Here is a 24,245-nt window from a genome sequence, read left to right on the forward strand (position 1 = left end):
TTGCTATAAATCTCTTCCTTTTAGAAATTGTTACCGCTATTATCTGGTGGAGCTTTCTGATGCCTCCCCAATCGATCGGCACCAAGTGGTTCCTCCTCTGCATTGCAGAGGTGGGTGTGTGGCCCAAGTTGGTGGGTATAGTATCTCATCTTCCTGAACACAGCTGTGGTCTAGGGACAAGCATGTGACCGAGCAGAGCCCATTGGAATCCTTCCCAGAGACTCTGGGGAAGAAAGGATCTTTCTCTTGCTGAGTTTTTGGGTACTAAGAACACTATAAATCTGACTCCTCAGGGCAGGATGAGGGAGGGGGGATGGGGCTTTGCTGTTCTGAAATGGGCTGGGAGACTGAAAAAAAGCTGTGCCAAGACATGCAGGGAGAAGAGAGAAAGAGCCCTGATGGTATCATTTAAACCTCTTGATCCACCAAGAAGCTCAAAGGCACGTATACACATGCACACACAATCTCTTTTTAATAGATTTTTGGGGTCCGCCCGCGGCACGCACAACAGCCGCAGCCGCCTCGCGCCTGGTCCCGCGGTCGCTGCTCGAGCTACAGCCTCCGCGCCGCCGTCGTCGCCTCAGCGGCTCGCTTCGTGGGTCGGTCCCTCCGGCACACGGGCTCCAGGCGCGTCATAGCCGCCCTCCGAGCCCTTCAGGCCGCCCCGGTCTCCTCACCCGGCCCGACCCAGCCCGCGAAGATGGTGGACCGCGAGCAACTGGTGCAGAAAGCCCGGCTGGCCGAGCAGGCGGAGCGCTACGACGACATGGCCCCGGCCATGAAGAACGTGACAGAACTGAATGAGCCACTGTCCAACGAAGAGAGAAGCCTCCTGTCTGTGGCCTACAAGAATGTTGCTGGGGCACGCCGTTCTTCCTGGAGGGTCGTTAGTAGCATTGAGCAGAAGACATCTGCAGATGGCGATGAGAAGAAGATTGAGATGGTCCGTGCTTACCATGAAAAAATCGAGAAGGAGCTGGAAGCGGTATGTCAGGATGTGCTGAGCCTGCTGGATAACTACCTGATCAAGAATTGCAGTGAGAGCCAGTACGAGAGCAAAGTGTTTTACCTGAAGATGAAAGGGGACTATTACCGCTACCTGGCTGAAGTCGCCACTGGAGAGAAGAGGGCGACCGTCGTGGAGTCCTCTGAGAAGGCCTATGGCGAAGCCCATGAGATCAGCAAGGAGCACATGCAGCCTACTCACCCCATTAGATTAGGCCTGGCTCTTAACTACTCCGTTTTCTACTACGAGATCCAGAACGCCCCAGAGCAAGCCTGCCGCTTGGCCAAGACCGCCTTCGATGACGCCATTGCCGAGCTCGACCCTCTGAACGAGGACTCCTACAAGGACTCCACTCTCATCATGCAGCCCCTCCGCGACAACCTGACGCTCTGGACAAGCGATCAGCAAGACGACGGCGGCGGCGAAGGCAACAATTAAGGCCCCAGGTGGACTGGCAGCGCCCGCTGATGCTGCTACTGCAGGCTTTATTTCTTCCCGTGAGCTGGGGGTCGGGTGGGGGAGGGAAAGGGAGGGACGACCTTCCCAGGGAGAAGCCCACGACCTGTCCTGTCTTTGATTGCCTCTTTTGACATTTTTGCCAAAATACCACTAGTGGAAAGTCAGGCTAGCTGTGCTGGTATTGGAATAGCAGCCTCACACTGGCGTATGGACTGTTCTGTAGAGAATGCAGGTGGAGCTGTCTGTCTTTAATCTAACTTATTGCTAGAGAATAGGGTTTTAAGGCGAAAAGAAAACTGAAACGGGATGGCCCTCATTCAGTAAGTTCTGTGGTTCCAGTAAGGATTTGTATGTACATACGCTCTCGTCTTACGTTTTGGGTACTTTCTATCTCATCTTGTAGCTGTGCGTTTTTTTCCAGGGTGTGCTCGACCAGCCATGGACTAGTTTAAATCCCAAGCTGACAGACTTGGCACATGAGGTGTGTTTATCCTTACGGTTTAGGCCTTGCCAGTTTCCTGAAGTCTCGGATTAGCTGACAGTATTAACACTAAATTGCAGTTTACAGTATTTCTACATTACAGCCATATGTAACATCAAGCCATTGATTGTGTATTTTTCTTTGCTAGTCATTCTGGCTTTACGTCCTTAGTCAGCCTTATCCAGGTTGGTTTTGCTGTTCGCTGTCTCCTAGGCCAAGAGACTTGCCTGAGGAGAATTCAAAGCTACTTTAGGTTTTGGTTAATAGGTGCTTGGCAGGTGGCTGTGGGATTTTTGTCCTTTCCTCTTAACTCAAATCCACCACAAAAATGATTAATCACTTTAATAGAAACGTTAAACACCACAAAAATAGAGAAAATTCAGGTCTGTATGTCATTTATTGTGTTGATATTTTCAGAGAACTCGTGATTTTTAAGCTGCCACAGCTCCTTCCTCAGGGATCACGCTGCCATCACTCTTCACTTGAGTGTTCCCCACTGGACCTTCTGCTGGTGGCTTTTGGGAGGGTGGAGACGCTGTTGAGCTGGAGAAGCTGGCCAGTCATCTTGAGGAAGTTTGTGGTGCAGTGTGTGGAAATTCAGGTGCTAGAAGCTTACTGGTAGAAAAATCCAAAGGAAGAGCTCTTCTATTCATAAGCATTCTGTCCAATTTTGGGAGCCTCGTAAGCATGTCTGTTTTTCCTCCCTGAAAACACTCCTTCCCCAAGCAGTTGTTGTCGAAAGATGAACTAAAGTCATTGTCAGATAATAAATCACTTATATTTGACCGAGATTTTTTCTAAATATTTTTTTTTCTTTTTAACGAAAGCATTGAAGCGGGAGAGTCCTTTCTCTCTTGTACAGTTGACGCACGCTCTGGAATCGAAGGAAACTACATTGCTGTCTCCACAAATCTGTTCTCAGTTAGCCTTAGGTCCTTCATTCTCATTTTGGAAAAATCTGTCTGAAAACATGACCTGTTGAGTGTGTGTTCAGCCTTTTTTACAAGATCAGAAACGGTATGAACTCCCAAGATCTAGGTAATGACGCCAGACTTGTTTTGTCTGTTCCTTTGGTTTATTTAGTCAAGGAGAGGTGAGTAGTAATTGAGGAAACACTGACAGTTGCTTTTGCTGTTTACCAAAATTGGACTTACAGTTGGGAAATGAAGATGTTTGACAGGATCCAGGTGACAGTGAAGAACAGAACGGTGATGCCCTGTAGCATGGCACAGTTTACCCAGCGTGACTTTCCTTAGAGGGTTCCCTCCATATGCTAGAGCAAAAGTCCCAGTTAACTGAACCCTAGCAGAACTAGAAGAGGGCTGTATAGCTTTTGTGCCGTCACTGGGGCCTAAAGTCAGTGCCATGGATGGGAAATGATGGGGGGGGGGGTAGGTGGAGCTTTCCTTAACTTATCTTCATGTCCAGTGAGCAGTGTTGTGTCCTTCCTTGTAGCCTTTGGAAATGATTTACTGGAATTACAAAACCTATTTTTTCTTTTAAATTTCAGCTTTGGCTCTGGCTGCTTTTTAGAATAATGCAAGATGCAATTATACCTGAGGGCTAAAAATGAAGAGGGAACGGGAGACTTGATATTTAAGCAGCTTGAATGGTTTCTTTTCTTTTCTTTACTTTTAAAGAAATGCACTTGCCTCTGATACTGTCTCTCCAATGAAATGATCACTCCTCCATTACTCTATTGATACAATATTGTGCATGCTAGTGTTGTATTTCTATACAGTAGCTTGAAATTTATTAACTTATACTGTAGGTGTTATGTATTCCTATGACAAAAAAAATTAAGTCTTCAAATTTTTTAAAGTTTTTTTTTTAATTTAATTTTTTCCTTTTGGGGGTACAGTTTGCTCTACCAAATAGTGATCGTAACAAATTGATCTGTTTTGGATGTTGCTATAGTGGCATGCAGTTATATATTTTGTTTTTTTGGGTTGGGGGGAAGCAAAAGAAAACACCAGTGTTAGCTTAATCTTAATGTCTGGTGTTTGTCATGGTGAAATTATAACTATTACAGTGTAGGAGAACAATGACTATGTTCTCTGAATGAGCCTTTGTGCTTTTTGTCATGTTATGCAGTGAACTATTTTTAAGGTCTAATCAGTGATTATTTTTCCAACTCCGTGTTTCTCTAATGAATTATTTCACACACGGACCATTCTTAGCAGTTTTCCTCAGTGATGGAATATCATGAATGTGAGTCATTATGTAGCTGTCATACATTGAGCAAATAAACTTACAGATATGAAAAAAAAATAGATTTTTGGGAAAGTGTCTCTGACCTAACACACATTTTGTCTTTCGCCACTTTTACAAGCCTGTATCTAGAAATAGAGAGGCTCCTTGTCTGGTAGAGACTAACACATCCAGAAGGCATGGGACGTGGCATTGCTGTTTCTTTTCAAGGAGGGTTGAAAGGCCTTTATGCTTCTCAGGTTTTGGCCCTTTTGGGGACCCTTCACATCCCTTTGCCTGTGAGGTAGCTGATGGACCAACCCTTGCTTGGACTGGTTCGGGGAGTAGGTGCTGTGCTGACAGATATGGGAAAGGACAGCTGTAAACAGATATCAGTGCAGGCCTGGAGAAGGGAGATACGCTCCAAGAACCATTCCAGAGCTCTCGGCCAAATGGTCAGTTTGTGCCCCTCCCCCCCGCCACCGCCACTGGCTCTTTGAATAGAACGTTTGCTGTTATTGTGCTTCAGAGACACCAACACTGATTTTTTTTTTTTTGGTAACCACGTGAGGACATCTACTGCTTCTTACACACCAAAACTCTTTTTTCCTTTCTACCTCAGTAACAACCTTAGTTCCCACTAATAATACAGTTGCCACTCTCCGCAGTAATTCCCTAGAGACTCATAAAGCCTATTGGGCCACCAACTCCTCGGTAGATTGACTCCAGTGGCACATGGGTGTCCTTCAAGCTGGGGGCAGAACAAATGCCACCAATGTTACTTATCAATAGTGATTTGCGTAAATGCTGTGAGATCGTGGACTGCTCCGGGAGAGGGACTGTTCCTTCTTAGTAATCGCATCTAGAACAATGTGTGGGTCAGAGTATGTGTCCAGTAAATGTCAGTGAGTTGCATTTCATATTACTTTTTCAGTCTCTGCCCACACATACTTTTGTTTATAGTTGCAATCCTGTGATAATAAAGCATTTTGTATTCTTTGTATTGTTACAGTACAATTTTGGTTCAACTTGAGAACTGGCTGATTTCAGTCTGGAGAGAGAGAGAGAGAAGAGAGAGAGAGGATGGTAGTAAAAGTGGAAAATAATTCATCTAGTTCCAAATATGGCACATAGAATTTTGATAAATATTCTTGCAGTAAAATCAGAATATACTTATTTAATGTATTTTTCTTCTGTGTAATCAATGGGCATAAAGTTTCAGTTAAGCAAGATGAATAAACTCTAGGGATCCGCTGTACAACATTGAACCTATGGTCAACAATAATGTATCACACACTTAAAATTTTAAGACAATACACCTCATGTTAAGTGTTCTTATCACAATAACTTTTTTTTCTTTTTTAAAGAGAAAGAATGATTGTGCCAGGAAAAAAGAAATGTTAGCTTGTCTTTGGATTAGTTTGGAGGAATAAAAATAAACCACCCTCAAAGCAAATATTCAGATTCATCCTTCCTTTAGAGATGAGTGTGAAGTGTTACTGCCAAATAATAATTCATTCATATTTATAGTGAAAGAATATATTTTCATATTAACTCTTGTTTTATGCTTCTGTATATGAACATACTCAATGCACAGAAGAGTCCTTTCATTCATTCACTTGTTCCCGTTCATTGCATTCCATAAGCCAGGTGCTGTGGTACATGCTAGGAATACCAAACAGAGATGACCAAGATGCGGAGCTCAGCATTCTGAAGGGAAGACAGGCAAACTCTGTGGAGTGTGGTTTGTGTAGTGACAGAAGTGCATGTGCTGAGGTAGGCCAGTACAGAGAGAAGTATTTAGGTGAGAATAAGATCTCTGTTTGCTGTGATAACTTCGAAATACTCTTGGGGCGCCTGTGTGGCTCAGTCATTAAGTGTCTGCCTTCGGCTCAGGTCATGATCCCAGGGTCCTGGGATCGAGCCCCACATCGGGCTCCCTGCTCGGCGGGAAGCCCGCTTCTCCCTCTCCCACTCCCCCTGCTCGGGTTCCCTTTCTCGCTGTCTCTCTCTGTCAAATAAATAAATAAAATCTTAAAAAAAAAAGAAAGAAATACTCTTTAAGGTATAAGAATGTTCTAGGCTGAGGGAACAGCATTGTGGGAGGCACAGAGGAATAAAACAGCATGATAAATTGGGACACTTGAAGTAGGTCACTATAATTGGGGCATATGATACTTGTTGGTTAGTGGCAAACCATGAGAATAGAGAGGAACAGTGGACCAGATTACAGCACAGAAAGGTATCATGGGCCAAGCTTTGTCAAAGAAGTTATAGAGAGCAGGGATATGACATAATTGACTTCATTCATTCTTTCAACAAATCATTATTGATTTGTGCATCAGGTACTTTTCTGGCACTGGAAAAATACATTGAAGATGATGAAAAGTGCTCAACATCTGAATATATCTCAAAAGTACAACTAACAGGATTTGCTGACAGCAGGATGTTTGGTCTGATCCTTAGCAGAAGGGAGCTGCTATTAACTGAGATGCAAAAGACCACCAAAGAACCAGTTTAGGGGACAAAACTAGGCATTCTGTTTTGACATGTCATGTATGAAACACATATCAGACATTCAAGAGATATAAAAGTGGGCTATTGAGTATATGGCCTGAAGTTCACAGGAGAGATCTAGGAGATAAGTATAACTTTGGAGTCATCCTCATACAGAAATATACAGAGCAGTAATACTAGATGACATATAGCAGGTGATGGTAGGTAGAAAAGAGAAGGAACTAGGGGGACCAGAGGAGATCAGTTAAAATGAAAAGTTGGTGGAAAAGAAGTCCAAAGACTGAGCCTGGAAGACCTCTACCATGTAGGAGCTCAGGACATGAAAAGGAGACAGCAAAAGAGACAGAATGGCCAAATTGAGAAGGGAAACCAGTGTGGAAGCCTGAAGTCTAAATGAATAAAAGTGTCAGAGGAGGAAAAAGTGGTCAATTGTACCAAATGCTCTGATGGCCATATAAACAGAGACTGTTCTATTTAGCAATGTGGCGTCATTAGTAATGTTAAGGACAGCAGGCCCACTGGCTTGGTGGCAAACCCCTGACTGGATTGGATGAAAGAGGGAATGGGAGGAGGGGAGGTGGAGATTGTGAGTCTAGGCAACTAAAGAGATTTGGCCTGAGGACAAAAGAGGAAAGGGAGAGTGGTGGAAAGGTTAAACAGAGCCAAAAGAGGCTTTTATTTCTTAGATTAAGAGGTGGGAAATAATAGCATCTTTGCATGGTGACAGGGGGAGTTGGAAAAGGAAAAACTATTGATGCAGAAGAAAGAGGGAAGACTTGTTACCTTTCCTTTAGTAGACCACAGGAAATGTGATCTAATTCCAGGTGGCAGGACTGGCTTTGGCTAGCAACAGAACAGCATATGAACTTCATGGGCACATGTTCTGGTGTGTGGCTTAATGTGGTCCCCAAACCAGGCAAGATATCATAAGAAAACTACAGACCAGTATGCCATATGACTATAGACACAAAAGTCTTCAACAAAACATCAGTGGATCAGTTTTCTGTGGCAGCTGTAATAAATTACTAACCCGGTGGCTTAAACCAACAGAAATTGATTCTCTCACATTTCTGGAGGCCAGACATCTGAAGTCAGTATCTCTGGGCTAAAATCATGGTGTCCACAGGACAAGGCTCCCTCTGGAGGCTCTAGGGGAAAAGCCATTCTTGTTTTTTCTAGTTTCTGAAGGCAGCTTGAATTTTTTTTTTTTTTTAATAAAGAGTTCTGTTTATTGTTCTTCTTTTTCTTTTTTACATAGGAATGAAAAACTTCTTTATGTCGGGGTGCCTGGGTGGCTCAGTCATTAAGCGTCTGCCTTCGGCTCAGGTCATGATCCCAGGGTCCTAGGATCGAGCCCCGCATCGGGCTCCCTGCTCAGCGGGAAGCCTGCTTCTCCCTCTCCCCCGCCCCCTGCTTGTGTTCCCTCTCTCGCTGTCTTTGTCAAATAAATAAATAAAATCTTAAAAAAAAACTTCTTTATGTCAAAATATACTACTATACACAAAATGTTTGCTAACGTGTAATACACAAAGTTAACATTCTTTTTTTTAAGTTTATTTATTTATGTATTTATGTGTTTGTTATTTATTAATTTTGGGGGGGTGTTTCTATTCTAAAAGGAAGGAACAGCTTTACTTGAGGACTTTGTAACCAAGCTCTGTCGTTGACAATCCAAATGTTTGTCCTAATAACTTGTATCCTTTAATCAAAAAGTAGAGCCTATTTTGTGGGATTGGGTGGCAGCTTGAATTCTTTGGCTTGTGGCTGCATCACTCCAAACTCTGCCTCCAAGGTTATATTGTCTTCTCCTCCCCCTTTGTAATCTCTCTCTGCCTCCTTCTTATCAGAACACTTGTGATTGAAATTTGGGCCCCTGGGATAATCCTTGATAATCTTCTCATCTCAAGACTAATTTAATCATACCTGGAAGTCTTTGCCATATAAGGTAACATTCCTCAGGGACTGTCCGAAAATCCAAGGTCTTCACTCTAGACTCATTCTTTCCTTCTGTTGAATTTTGTTTCAGGGGCCCTACTATCCCAGTTGTCAGCTCTTGGCAGGACCCCTCAGTCCCAGGCAGGTGTATGTAACTGAACCCCCACTGCAGACACTAGTTGAATTCATTTAGCAGATGCTTCTTTCTGTCACTATGTAGGTTAGCTTAACCAGAATAAAAACTGTAGTGAACAGGTATCGTGTGGCACCATCTGACAGCCATGTATACATTTCAGTTCTGGCTTAGGTGGGACCATTTTTTTAATGCTGGAATTAATTGAGATACTATAAATGTGCCTAGCCCAGAATCTAGCCCATAATAAAAGACTGGTGAATGGTAACATTCACCACTGTAATTTTTTAATGTTGTTTAATCTCACCAGCAAGTGGGTAGGAATGAACTCATACCAACGTCTGAATCTAGCAATCAGTCGGTCTCCAGGGATGCAAGAATCCCAGTCCTGGATGAATTCCCCTTTCCTTTTGTATTTCTTTGAGTCACAAGGGGTGTCTTACACATGCCCATGAAAATGAAATTCCTGGCTGGCACTTACAGTTGCAGTTGCTAGAGACCTATACCCCTGGAAGACTTTACCTCTACTGCTGGAGCAAAAGTAACACTTTGAACTTGATTTTTAATGTATAGATGTTTACAGAGTTATAATTACAATATATATACAATTTTATATTCTTTTTAAATTTATATATGTTGCATTACAAGCTCTCTAAACTTATTGTTAAACATTGTTTAAAATCACTGAATATCTTCATTTTTATTTTTTAGGTTTATTTATTTATTTTAGAGAGAGAGAGCAAGCAAGGGGGGAGGGGGCAGAGAGAGAGAGAATACTGAAACAGTTTCCCTGCTGAGTGTGGAGGCTGACGTGGGGCTCCATCCCAGGACCCTGAGATCATGACCTGAGCCGAAATCAAGAGTTGCTGCTCAACAAACTGAGCCACCCAGGCACCCCTAAAATTACTTTAAGTTGACAGAATATAATTTATTTCACAATTCTCATTGCTGAACATTTTTATATAAGGTAATAATCCCTAATAACTTTGCATATAAATTTGTAATTATGTAGGTGATAGTTCTTGGAACGGATTTCTAGAAATGAGATTACTTGATCAAAATGTACTGATTATCTTCCTTTGAATCCAAATTAAATTTCTGTGCTATCTGGGTATGCTGGCAACTATTACTAGTTATGTTTTAGTCATCTCTCGTTGTATAAGAAATTACCCTAAAATATAGCAGCTTAAACTACAAATACTTATATCTCACAGTTTCTGAGAGTCAAAGAGCTGGTGGTTCTGGCTCTGAGTTTCTCATGAGATTTCGGTCAAGATCTCAGATGGAGCCACAGTCATCTCAGTGTTTGATAAGAGCTAGGGAATCCAGTTCCAAGATGGTTCACCCCATGGCTATTGGCAGGCCTCAGTTCCTTGTGGCTATTGGACCAAGGGCCTCAGGTCTTTGCTCACTATTGACCAAAGGCCTCCCTCAGTTCCTTGCCATATGGGTCTCTCCATGGAGCAGCTCCCAGTGTGGCAGCTGGCTTCCCCAGAGCAAGTGATTCAAGAGGGAGAAACAGAGCAAGCAAGATGGAAACCACGGTGGTGAAATTGCACACTGTCATGTTTGTTCCATTCTGTTTGTTAAAAGTGAGTCACTAAGACCAGCCCACACTCAAGGGGAGGGAAATTAGGTTCTACTTTTAGGGCGGTGGCACATCAAAGAATTTATAGCCGTAATTTTAAAATCACTGTAATCTAGGAGTTGGGCCTTCCTTCCTTCCTCCCTGCCTCCTCCCCATTCTTTCTTTCAGAAAGGAAGAGGAAGTCCACCTTGACCTCAGATTCCTGAGAAGGATCCCCAGAAGACTAGATTAATAACTTCCAAATAGGCAATAAATTGGTAGAATTCTCTTAATCCCATGATGGAACAAAGATGGTCCCCAAATCATGGGTATTCCCAGATGGTGTGATGACAGTGCCTGAAGGGGTGAAATTTCAACCACAGCTAGACCCTATTCCTGGCACATAACTCAAGATGCACATCCCTCGAGCAGAGATGGTTTGGTGTTGGTGGCCTTATAATTGTTAAGATTTGAACTGATATTGGATACCTGGGATGAACATATCCGTTTTTGAATTTATATCAAAATAAATGATTAAAAAAAAAAAACCATGGATTTGTTAATGGCTAGGGAAATTACTCCAGAAAGCAGGGTGGAAAGGAACTCAGAAAATAAACTTGAAAACTCACATGGAGCAAGTGAGAGAAAGGTTAATCTTCAGATTATTAACTCTGATTATTTGTAAGACTTGAAGGACTCCCTGGACCCTTATCTTCCTCTCCCGGCCAAATTCTAACTGATAATGATTTAGGAGGAAAAAGAAAGGGAGGTGCCTCAGAATACTGAGCTCAGAACCAGGAGGGCCTTTAGCTACTTCATTCTCAGAACTCTGTGGGAAGAGTTGATAGGGTGTGGCCTGGAGGCAGTACAGTTGCTTGTGGTATTAAAAACATCTGATAAAGACCTGTTCACAATGAGAGAACCCCTGGGAAGAATACCAGGTTTTTATAGGCACACACAACCATTGTTCTGTGACTGACAGAATCGAAGGTGGGGGGAAGCAGGTCAACTGTAACTGACAGGGTTAACATCCTCTGTTACAGAGCATTTCAAGGTGGGTCAGGAAGCAACCAGGATTTAGTGTTCCATAAAGCAGGAACTGGCCCTTCAAAGACCAGATTTAAGTCCAACAAAACAAGAGAAGTTTTTGTCTAGCACTGGAAGTAGAATCTTCCAGAACAGTACTCTGCAATGTGGTGAATTAAAAATGTCCACCACTTTGATGTTAGTGGAACGTGGCCTTTTTTTTACAGGGATGTATCCATAATCATACTTAACATTTATTGAGAACTTGTGCGTCATGAAGACTGCTGAGTCTTTGCATGCATTATTTCATTTCATCCTGTAATGACCCTTGACCACTTAACATCACCTCTGATTGAAGATAATAAAACTGAGCCTTACTTAGCTCTCTGAGTAACTTTAACTCCTCTTCCAAGTCCCACAGCTGGTAAGTGGACAAGGGGAGATTTGAATGCAGAATCTCAAACTCTCCAAGCTGGATTCAAACCCCTATGATATGAGAACCAGTCTGGAAAGAGATCTATATCTCAATCATATATATATATATGATTGAGTCGTAAACTCTGATTTAGTAATTAAAGTCTGACTTGCTGGGGAAAAGAAAGAACAGAGAGGACACCCAGACTCAAAATACATAGGATCTAGCAACAAATGTTTCTGCAACACAGTCACTTCTTTTATATAGAGGAGTTCTTGGGCAAAAGAACCGGCCTATAGGTCCAGTCCCATTTCTGCAGGAGTCCATGATGGGGGAAAGGAGGCTATGGACAAAGCTGAGTAATCTACAGAGGATGTCACAAAGTTGCCCAGTCTCCTGGTCATGTGCACTGCTTCTGTTCTGCATGGGCATGGGACTGACCAGCACATTTCTTTCAAGCATGTAGGAGTCTCTGACCCTGGAAGGAAGCCAGAAATACCAGAATGCCCCAGTTAACACATTGCCTATTTCTCCAACTACCAGATTGTGATGTGTGGGCAGGGTGCAGAAGATATTTGCATGGGATTGAAAGATCCTTCAGAGAACACCTTGTCGTGTTTTGTGCTCAGTGGTCTATATGTTCAGATCTTCCTTTTACCACTTATTAGATTGACCTTAAGAAATTACTTACCTTCTACGAGTCTAAATTTTCTCATCTGTCTCATAGGTTTGATGATAATAATGACCACATCATAAGATTATTCTGAGGACTAAATCATAATGTATAAAAAGCATTTAGCACAGTGGATAGCACATACTAAAGGGCCAATAAGTGGAGTTATTGAAATATTTATGTGTTAGAGAAAAAAGCTTATGAGCTGGCACAGTGTTCCATATTTTATAAGAAGATTACTGATACTTTTTTTTTTAAATGCACAATGCCTCAAGAGGCTCAAGGAGTAGAAATTGATGAAACCTTGGGTAGAAAAGGTGAATAGCATGGGCTGGATGAGCTAGAGTTAGGGCATGTTTAAGATGCTTGTTGTGCTGTGTTGTGCTGTAAAGGCCTTCTGTGCCTTCTGAATATAAACTTGCCAAAGCCAAGTCCTAATCCCCAAAACTATGACTATGATACATGAGGAAAAGGGGCTTTGCAGGTACAATTGATTTAAGGATTTTGGATGGGGGATTAGCCTGGATTATCCAGGTGGGGCCAATATAATCACAAGCCTTCTAAGGAGAGGGAGGCGGGTGGAATGAAAGAATGAAGGTCTGCAGATGCCTTGATTTTAACCCAATAAGACTGATTTTAGACTTTTGATGACTAGAAATGTCAGATAATAAATTTAAGTTATTTTAAGCCATTAAATTTGAAGTCATTTTGTTATAGTGGCAATAGGAAACTAACACAGCAGGTAAGTTTTGAGTATTTGGGCTAGTGTGGGAAAGTGGAAAGGACAGTGTGGTGTCTATCCTCTGCCAGGCCCTGTGGGATGGCACCTGGATCCTATAAAAGGAGCTATCAAAGGAAGGTGAAAGGGCTGTCATCATGAAGAAGAGTGTGAAGAATGAGGGAAGAAACAGCAGTGCTTGAGGCTCTGGGTGAAAAAGTATGACACAGAGCAGAGGAAGTAGAGGACTAGCACTTCTTCTAGGTTAAGAGCTTCCTACTAAATCTGTTGTTAGTGGCTGTTCTGGGTACAGCAGAGAAAAACCTACAGAGTCCATGATGGGGGGTTTGTTGGGGGTGAGGATGGTGCCAGGAGAACCAGCAGTGTCACTGATGGGATAGGACTTGTTTGGAGAAATAGTGAACATTTCTCAAGACTCCTGGAAAGACTTGAGGGACACTAATGGAAGGATGAGTTCATGCATGAGCAGGGAAAGGCAGACAGTTTGAACCATCATTTCTGTTACTTCATCTATAGGGAGAAACTTGGATAACAGAAGGGTCTTAACAGTGGGTTTAAGAATCCTGATACATATAGTCAAATTATTTTCCAAAATTTATTTATACTGCTCCCAGGGGTGAATGTGAGGCCCTGGCTGCAGACCTTTTAAAGTGAAATGTACTAGTGTACTAGCTAGGATGGCCCCTAGGGTTCTCATCCCTCGAACACAACTAGGTATCTATCACATCATTGTAAATACCCCAGAAGTCAACCTGAAGACCGACAGAACAAACTCCACAACTAAAGGGAGAGAAGAAACCACACTGAAGAAGGTAGGATGTGTGGAGACATGGTTTGGGGGAGAAGTGGATCGTGGGTGCTACAGAGGGGAGGGAGCCCCGGTCACTGAGAAAGGTGCATGTATGTGTGAGTCAGCAAGAGGAGCACACTGGGGAATACTTCCCCAAAGCCATTGACTAGGAAAACAAGAGGGGCTGATTTTTGTGATTTCTTGCAATCAGCGGGGCTTGAAACCTGGAGTTTTAAAGGTCAGAGGGCTTGGCAGGGATAGAGCCCTGAGGGCACTGCCCTGCTCTGCACTGCCCTCTCTCCTGCACTACCTGGAGAAAAGGCAGGCAAACAGCCAAGGGGCACATGGAGTGGAAACAGCAATTTGAGGACACACAGTGGGGAGAATATTCACTCTTCTTGGAGCCTGTCCCTGAGAAGCAGAGTTCATGGAGACACCTCCCTGGGACAAAGGAGCCAGTGGGCACCATTTCCCTCCCTTGCGCCTCAGCATACACACAGAGCCACCTGCAGGAAGGCAGCTCAGCCAAGACACTGGCTGCCTAACTTGCTTATACCAAGTCCCACACCTCTGTGCTCTGGCGGGACTGCCCTTCTCAGTCAAGCTTGCTTCAGTCCCAGGGCAGCGAGCCTCTCCCTCAGAAGACCAGGGCAGGCCCCTGCCTTCCTAAAGCTTGGAGTTTTAAAGGTCAGCAGGCTTGGGTGGTATAGAACCTGGAGGGCACTGTGCTGCTCCTAGAGAGAAGGCAGGCAAACAACCCGGAGGCCGACAGTGTGGAAACAGCCATCTGAAAAATGCCTGGGACACAGAGCGGGGAGATTATTTGCTCTTCTCAGAGTGCTTCCCAGAGAGGCAGTATGTGTGGAGACCCCTCTCTGGGGAAAAAGGAACTGGCTGGTGCCACTTCCCTCCTCCGCCCCTCAGCATACATACAGAGCTATCTGCAGTAAGCAGCACAGCACTGACACTAGCTGTCTAACCTGCTTACACCAAGCCCCACACCTCTGCCCTCTGGTGGGACTTCCCTTCTCAGTCAGGCTGGCCTTAGTCCCAACCCAGCAACCCCTTCCCCAGAAGACCAGCAAAAATCCCTGCTCAACCATGTTTCCTGACCAGAGAGTTCTGCAGGATTTCAGTTCTAGTGGAGTCAGGTGTCAGGTCTCATTTAACAAGCAGACCAGAGCACACCTAGTTAAAACCACATTCTGGCCAAGGACCAAACATTGTCCACCGCAGACAAGGACAGCCTCAGCATATGACTGGCTTGAAGGACAGAGCAGCCAAAACACAGCAGCAGAGCTCACACAGCACATGCCAGAGACACTGCCTGAAGTGCCAGGCCCTGGGTACTATATGACCTCTTCCTCATAAAGCCATTACTCTCAGGAGTGGGAAACATAAGAGGCTTTTCTAATACACAGAAGAAGACAGAAACTTAACAAAATGCTAATATGAGGAATTCATCCCAAATGAAAGAACAAGTTAAGGCCATGGCCAGAGATCTAAGCTGAACAGATGTAAGTAACATGCCTGATGGAGAATTTAAAGCAACAATCATAAGGATACTCACTGGGCTTGAGAAAAGAATGGAAGGCTTCAGGCAAGCCTTTACTGCAGAGGTGAGGAGCTAAAACACAATCGGTCAGAAATGGAAAGTACAGTAACTGAGATTTAAAACAGATTTCCTACAATGAACACAAGGATGGAAGAAATAGAGGAATGAGTACGTGGTATAGGAGATAAAAAATGGAAAATAATGATGCTGAACCAAAGAGAGAAAGAATTATGGAACACAAGAATGCACTCAGGGAATTCAGTGACTCCATCAAACATAATAACATGTATATTATAGGAGTCCCAGAAGAGGAAGAGAGAAAAAAGGGGGCAGAAAATATATTGAGGAAATAATAGCTAAAAACTTCCCTAATCTGGGGACAGAAACAGAAATCCAGATCCTGGAGGCACAGAGAACTCCCACCAAAATCAACAAAAGCAGGCCAACACCAAAATTTACAAAGTACAGAGATAAGGAAAAAATCCTAAAAACAGCAAGGGAAAAGAAATCCCTAACTTATAAGGAAAGACCCATAAGGTTAGCTGCAGATCTCGCCACAAAACCTTGGCAAGCCAGAAGAGAGTGACATGATATAGTCAAAGTGCTAAATGGGAAAAATCTGCAGCCAACAATATTCTATCCAGCAAGGCTATCATTCAGGATAGGGGGATATAAAGAGTTTCTCAGACAAACAAAAACTAAAGGAGTTTATGACCACTAGTTCAGCCCTGCAAGAAATATTAAAGGGGACTCACTGAGTGGAAAGGAAAGACCAAAAGTGACAAAGACAACAAAGGAACACAGAAAATCTCCAGAAACAATGACAAACAAGTAATAGAATGACAATAAATACATACCTATCAATAATTACTCGGAATGTAAATGGATTAAATGTTCCAGTCAAAAGACATAGTGTGTCAGAATGGACCAAAAAAAAAAAAAAAAAAAACCCAAAACCCATCTATATGTTGCCTACAAGAGACTTATTTATTTATTTTAAATATTTTATTTATTTATTTTTGAGAGAGAGTGCCAGAGGGAGAGAGCACACAAGTGGAGGGAGGGGCTGAAGGAGAAGAAGGGAAGCAGATTCCTTGCAGATTGCAGAGCCCGACACAGGCCTTGATCTCACCACCCTGAGTGGAAATCAAGAATCAGATACTCAACAGACTGAGTCACCTGTATGCCCCAAGAGACTCATTTTAGACCTAAAGACACGTGCAGATAGAAATTGAGGGGATGGAGAAATATTTATCATGTGAATGAACATCAAAAGAAAGCTGGAGTAGCAATACTTCTATCAGACAAACTAGACTTTAAACCAAAGACTGTAACAAGAGACAAAGAAGGGCAGAATATAATAATAAAAGGGGCAGTCCAACAAGAAGATCTAACAATTTTAATATTTATGCACCCAACATGGAAGTACCCAAATACATAAAACAACTAATTACAAACATAAAGGAACTAATCAATAATAATACAATAATAGTAGGGGACTTTAACACACCAGTTACATCAATGGTTAAATCACCTAAGCAGAAAATCAATAAGGAAACAATGGCTCTGAGGCACACACTGGACCAGAGGGACTTAACAGATATATTCAGAACATTTCATTCTAAGGCAGCAGAATAAACATTCTTTTCAAGTGCACCTGAGACATTCTCCAGAATAGATCACATATTAGGCCGCAAAACAGGCCTCAACAAATTCAAGAACATTAAAGTCACACCATGAATCTTTTCTGACCAAAATGCTATGAAACTAGAAGTCAACCACAAGAAAAAAATCTGGAAAGACCACAAATACATGCAGGTTAAATAACATGCTACTAAACAATGAATGCATCAACCAGGAAATCAAAGAAGAAATTAAAAAAAAATATGGAAACAAATGAAAATGAAAACAAAACAATCCAAGACCTTTGGGATACACTAAATGTGGTCCTAAGAGGGAAGTATATAACAATACAGGCCTACTTAATGAAGAAAGAAAAATCTCGGGGCACCTGGGTGGCTCAGTCTTTAAGCATCTGCCTTCAGCTCGGGTCATGATCCCGGGATCCTGGGATTGAGCCCCACATTGGGCTCCCTGTTCCGTGGGAAGCCCGCTTCTCCCTCCTCCACTCCCCCTGCTTGTGTTCCCTCTCTCACTGTCTCTCTCTCTCTCTCTCTGTCAAATAAATAAATAAAATCTTTAAAAAAAAAAAGAAAGAAAGAAAAATCTCAAATAAGCAACCTAGCCTTATACCTAAAGGAGCTAGAAAAAGAACCACAAATGAAGCCACAGCCAGCAGAAGAAAGGAAATAATAAAGATTAGAGCAGAAACAAATGATACAGAAGCTTAAAAATACAATAGAACAGATCAATGAAACCAGGAGCTGGTTCTTTGAAAAAATTAATTAAATTGATAAACCACTAGCCAGGCTTATCAAAAGGAAAAGAAAAAGAACCCAAATGAATAAAATCACAAATGAATGAGGAGAAGTAACAACTGACATGCAAACAATTATGAGAGAATACCGTGAAAAACTATATGCCAACAAATTGGAAAACCTGGAAGAAATGGATAAATTCCTAGAGACATATGAGCTACAAAAACTGTAACAGGAAGAAATAGAAAATTTGAACAAACTGATAACCAGCAAAGAAATTGAATCAGTGGTAAATAATCTCCCAGCGAACAGAAGTCCAGGACCAGATGGCTTCACAAGTGAAGTCTACCAAACATTTAAGGAAGAGTTACTACCTATTCTTCTCAAACTATTCAAAGAAATTCATTCTATGAGGCCAGTGTTACCCTGATATGAAAACCAGATAAAGACTCCACTAAAAAAGAGAACGGCAGGCCAATATTCCTGATGAACATGGATGCAAAAATTCTCTATAAAATACTAGCAAATCAAATCCAACAGTATATTAAAAGAATCATTCACCACGAACAAGTGGGATTTATTCTCAGGTTATGAGGGTTGTTCAATATTCACAAATCAATTAATGTGACACATCACATTAATAAAAGGAACGATAAGAACCATATGATCATTTCAATAGATGCAGAAAAAGCATTTGACAAAATACAACATCCATTCATGATAAAAACCCTCAACAAAGTGGGTTTAGTGGGAATGTACCTCAATATAATAGAGGCCATTTTCAAAAGACCCACAGCTAATATCATCCTCAATGGAGAAAAACTGAGAGCTTTTCCTCTATGGTCAGGATCAAGACAGGGATGCCCATTCTCACCACTTTTATTCAACATAGTACTGGAGGTCCTAGCCTCAGCAATCAGACAACAAAAAGAAACAAAAGGCATCCAAATTGGCAAGGAAGAAGTCAAACTTTCACTATTTGCAGATGACATGATATTCTATATAGAAAACCCAAAAGACTCCACAAAAACTACTCGAACTGATACATGAATTTAGTAAAGTTGCAGGATACAGAACCAATGTACAGAAACCTGTTGCATTTCCATACACCAATAATGAAGCAGCAGAGAGAGAAATTAAGGACTCAGTGCCATTTACAATTGCACCAAAAATAATAGGATACCTAGGAATAAACCTAACCAAAGAGATGAAAGACCTGTGCTCTGAAAACTATAACACACTGATGAAAGAAATTGAAGATGACACAAAGAAATGGAAAGACATTCTATGCTCATAGATTGGAAGAACAAATATTATTAAAATGTCTATACTATACTTAAAGCAACCTACACATTTAATGCAATCCATATCAAAATAACACCCGCATTTTTTACAGAACTAGAACAAACAATCCTAAAATTTGTATGAAACCACAGAAGACCCTGAATAGCCAAAGCAATCTTGAAAAAGAAAAGCAAAGCTGGAAGCATCACAATTCCAGGCTTCAAGTTATACTACAAAGCTGTAGTAATCAAAACAGTAGGGTACTAGCACAAAGATCAGTAGGACATAATAGAAAACCCAGAAATGAACCCACAATTATAAGACCAATTAATCTTCAACAAAGCGGGAAAGAATATCCAATGGGAAAAAGAGTCTCTTCTAACAAATGGTGTTGGGAAAACTGGACAACAACATGCAGAAGAATGAAAGTGAACCATTCTCTTCCACCATGCACAAAAATAAACTTAAAATAGATTAAAGACCTAAACATAAGACCTGAAATCATAAAAGTCCTTGAAGAAAGCACAGGCAGTAATTTCTCTGACACCAGCCGTAGCAACTTTTTTCCAGATAGGTCTTCTGAGGCAAGGGAAGCAAAAGCAAAAATAAGCTATTGGGACTGCATCAAAATAAAAAAACTTCCACATAACAAAGGAAACAATTAACAGAACTAAAACACAACCTACAGAATGGGAGAAGGTATTTGCAAATGACATATCCGATAAAGGGTAAGTATCTAAAATATATAAAGAACTTATAAAACTCAACACTCCAAAAATGAATAATCCAGTTAAAAAATGGGCAGAAGGCATGAATAGACATTTTTCCAAAGAAGACATCCAGATGGCCAACAGACACATAACAAGATGCTCAACATCACTTATCATTAGGGAAATGCAAATCAAAACTACAGTGAGATATTACCTCACCCCTGCCAGAATGGTTAAAATCAACAACCAAGAAACAATGTGTGTTGGTGAGGTTGGGGAGAAAGGGGAACCCTCTTGCTCTGTTGGTGGGAATGCAAACCGGTGCAGTCACTCTGGAAAACAGTGTGGAGGTTCCTCAAAAAATTAAAAATAGAACTACCCTATGACCCAGCAATTGCATTACTAGGTATTTACCCAAAGAATACAAAAACACTAATTCAAAGGAATACATGCACCCCGATGTTTATAGCAGCATTATCTGTAGTAGCCAACTGATGGAAACAGCCCAAGTGTCCACCTGGGTGCTTGTAGGCTCTATTTTTGTTTGTTTGTTTTATGTGGTTATATTAATCTAGGAGCTCCTTTTTTCACTCTCCCTGTTACTTACAAGTGTTCTGTCACCTGCACCATGAAGTGCCCCCACTTATCTGTGAAATCAAATGGTTCTGTGTTACCTAGTTGTCTTGAGATGCAGACGAGACAGGCGGATGACATTGAAATTCTCCTTTTTCAAAGATCTAATTTCTTTCTCCTTTTGATAAGGATGGGAGGACAGAATATACAGATTATAGAAGGACTTGCCTCTTTCACTTTTATGGTTTTGGCCATAATATATTCATATAGGCATCCATCTCTTTGCCAACAAACATTTATTGAGGGCCTATTCTGAGTAAAATAAATTTCCTGAGCATTGCAGTGGGTCATATAAATTAAACACACACACACACACACCTTCAGCTGTAAAGAAACTTAACATCTCATGGAGGAGAACCTATATGTAAATTATTAAATATGACATATGGAGAATAAAATGTATAATGTAAACTGTCCTCAATCTTCATGCATTTTGATGCATTTACTTTTCACACATGATGTATTGGCACTTCCTTTCACTAACACTTATATTATACTAAAAAAATGTGTTTGAGTTTCTAACAACTGACAAAAAATGAAATCTTGAAACATAGCCATTTTAACTCAGTATTCGTGTCTTCAAACATGAAGAGAAATGACAAGTATCCATAAAATTGATCTGAAATGCATTAGAAAGTCCAGGAAATGGGGAAAATGGAAAATTTTACAGTGTATTTTTTAAAAAAAGTGATCTCTGTACCCAGCAGGGGGCTTGAACTTACAACCCCAAGATCAGGAGTTTCATGCTCTGTGGACAGAGCTAGCCTGGTGCCCTTTACAGTGTCCTCTTAATGACCTATTGTCAGTAGAGGAGCAAAACACCAGCTAAACTTGAAGTCTTTGAAAGCAGAAAGGATGAGACTGGGGAATTGGGGAGATGCTGTTCAAGGGCACAAACTTGCAACCAGAATATGAATACGTTCTGGAGATATAATGCACAGCTTAGTGATTATAGTCAACAATACTGTATTATATCCTTAAATTTTTAAGAAACGAGATCTTAAATATTCTCACCACAAAAAAGAAATTATGATTATGTAACATGTTAGAGGCATTAGCTTGATCTTCATTGCTTTTGAAAGCTCTTTCACTTATTTTATGGTTTGGAGTTTTGTCTTCTAGTTTTGCCAAAAACAACTTCAGTGTTTTTGTTTCTCTTTTTCCTCATTGGTTTTGGAGGATTTCCAGAAGGGGAAGGAAGAAATGCCAATTTTATGCCATTATTTTGAAACAAGATGTTTCTATCTTAAATTTAGACGTTTCTTATCCTTGCCCCCCCTTTACATTCTTCCTCTTTGTAGTTTATCTGCGCTCACAGTTTCATCTGAATGAGTTACTATCAAATTGTCATCTTTATCCCTGGCTTCTCTTCTTTTGATTATTCCCTCCTCTGCCTATTGTCAACTTCACATGGATATTCCTAAGAAACCCCTAATTACTGTCCTTTATACTTTTATGTTCCTGATCTTGGTCAATGGCATCACAGTTCTCTCGTGCCATCTAGCTGAAAATCCTGAAATTATATTTGTGCCTCTTTTTGACCATTCTATATTCAAAATGTCTCCTACCTCATTGTTTCCTTTTTGTTTCCGCTCTTATCATGCTAGTCTGGACCCCACACCTGGTTACTGCAGACTATTCTTCTTGGACGTCTTATCTAATGCCAATTCAACTACTCACTGGGCCTGAGTTAAATTCCTTAAGTACATCTCATGTTTCCCTTTCCTCAAAACCTCTGTGGCTCACCGACACACGTAATAATCTCTTTGACCTTCTATAAATTGACATCCGGACCCTCTACCAACAGAAAATTATTTGCTTCCTAAAAATACTCTTCATTCCTTTATTACATAACATTGTTTATCATTTGTCATTTACCTGGTAGGTCTATTTCTTCAACCTCATTTGCTGATGTCTTGGCTGGCTTTGAAGGTTCTTAATGAGGCCCTTTCAAAATATCCATTTTCAGTTAATCGCGCCTTTCTCTACACTCTAAAGATTCTTCTTGTTTTTTAATTTATTCTTTGCATGTATCGGTGCATGTCATACATGTGTTTGCCTTCCCCATTACTCCGTCAGTTCCCAAAACACAGGAACTGTGCCTTTTTCAGCTTATATTATGCACATCACATAATATAATACTTGCATAATGATTTCATTCCTTGATTTGAATTTAAATAAGTTATGCTAATAGATATTTGTAGTATATCCTAATGAATACACATATATAATTTATTTTTATATATTATATATAATATGCTATAAATTATATTAACAATATATAATATAGTATATGTGACATACTATATTAATAATATATAATATAGCATATTATATATAATAGTATATATTATAGATATATATTTTTTCCTTTCTTCTTGGATTCTACTTTATTTGGTAAAACTCAGAAACTAACAACCAATTCATTTCCGTTCACCTTCTCTCTCTGAAGAAGGCCGTTGACCAGGGACAAAAAGCCTGTTCTTTGGGGATCATCCACCATTTCCAGGTTTTATACTCAGGCAATCCATGGCCTAGTGGTCAGGCCTCCAAAGCCAAAGCTCTCAGAATAAATAGAAGGAAGTAAAGGGGAGCTCTCACATTGAGACAATGAAGACCTCTCACCTCGCTTTCCACCTATCCACAACCTCCCTACACCCTAACCTAAATAAAAGGTAGAAGACAAAGCCTGAGTATGAGAGACAGGTAGACAGACAGACAGACAGACACACACACACACACACACACACACACACACACACACACACACACACAATTTTCTTCCAGCCAAATAGCTGCAAAATCCCTCCCTGGAAGGAAGACAATTAGCAACACCAGTCAAGGCTTGGTGGTCCAAGGTGATGGTTGGAAGCATGTGAAACTGACAAAAAATTAAGGGAAAAAAACATTTTACCATCAGCTCATTTCCAGGTCTCCAGTGAACTTGTTTTAGCTCTAAGAAATCCCCATTTCCAAAAGAAGTGGACTGTGGCCCCTGGGGTAGCTGGCTTAGGGAAAGTTTTCCCATGATAGGGAAGACAATGGTGGGAAATGGGGAAGCAGGGCAGGAGGGAAAAGTCTTTGGGAAGAGTCTAGGAAAGGGGATCCCTGCCCTTGGATATTTATAAATAAATAATGATATATAATATACAATAAATTTATAAATATTCTTTATCATATTATATTATATATTTAAAGGTTTTTTAAAATTTTGATGTACTAATACAGTATCTTTTAGTATTCCTTTAAATTTCATTTTGCAATACTCTTTTTTTAAAAGCTCCTGGATCTACCTTTCCAATTGTTTGAAAAATTTCCATGGTGGGGTATATTTCTCCTGGTAACCAGGTTATAAGGAGATTTAACACTTTTTAGCTTGTTACGGTGATTACTGTCCTTCCTCTACAACATATTACTACTTATTAGGTCGTCTTTCCCTTTATTTCTCAAAGCTCCAATAGCAGAAGCTTATTGTAGATTTCCTGAGTTTTACTGACAATTTGGGGTTATAGAAAGTTGTTAGAGTGCTCAACACAAAAAGGTCCCAGCCACCCCTGCCATATGGAAGTTATTGCTGGACAACCTTCTTAGGATCTTGATTGCTGATTTCTTCCTCATCTATTCCTTCCAGCTCCCAATTATTTTGCAAGATGCTTCTCCATAATTCCATAACTCTCAAGGTAGGTATCTATTTTACCTGCCAGGAAAAGATCCAAAATGCTTGTTACCTTATGTATCAGGATGCTTTTAGTAA

The 24,245-nt window shown here is 41.0% G+C and overlaps 1 protein-coding gene across 1 annotated transcript; it reads left to right on the plus strand.

The window, feature by feature from the left end:
* The first annotated feature begins 507 nt into the window (after window positions 1–507).
* Window positions 508–4,217, plus strand: LOC112830148 (14-3-3 protein gamma-like). Its single transcript, XM_025879863.2, has one exon. The coding sequence runs from the start codon at window positions 701–703 to the stop codon at window positions 1,442–1,444; it is 744 nt and encodes a 247-aa protein (XP_025735648.1). The 5' UTR covers window positions 508–700; the 3' UTR covers window positions 1,445–4,217.
* Window positions 4,218–24,245: the final 20,028 nt, after the last annotated feature.

This window comes from Callorhinus ursinus, unplaced genomic scaffold (assembly GCF_003265705.2).
Source record: "Callorhinus ursinus isolate GAN/ISIS: 27379988/994484 unplaced genomic scaffold, GSC_fseal_2.0 scaffold27, whole genome shotgun sequence".
In the NCBI taxonomy this organism is placed as follows: Eukaryota; Metazoa; Chordata; class Mammalia; order Carnivora; family Otariidae; genus Callorhinus; species Callorhinus ursinus.

What these genes read in the sequence shown, in the direction of transcription:
- LOC112830148 (XM_025879863.2), top strand. Translation starts at nt 701, where the DNA reads ATGGTGGACCGCGAGCAACTGGTGCAGAAAGCCCGGCTGGCCGAGCAG.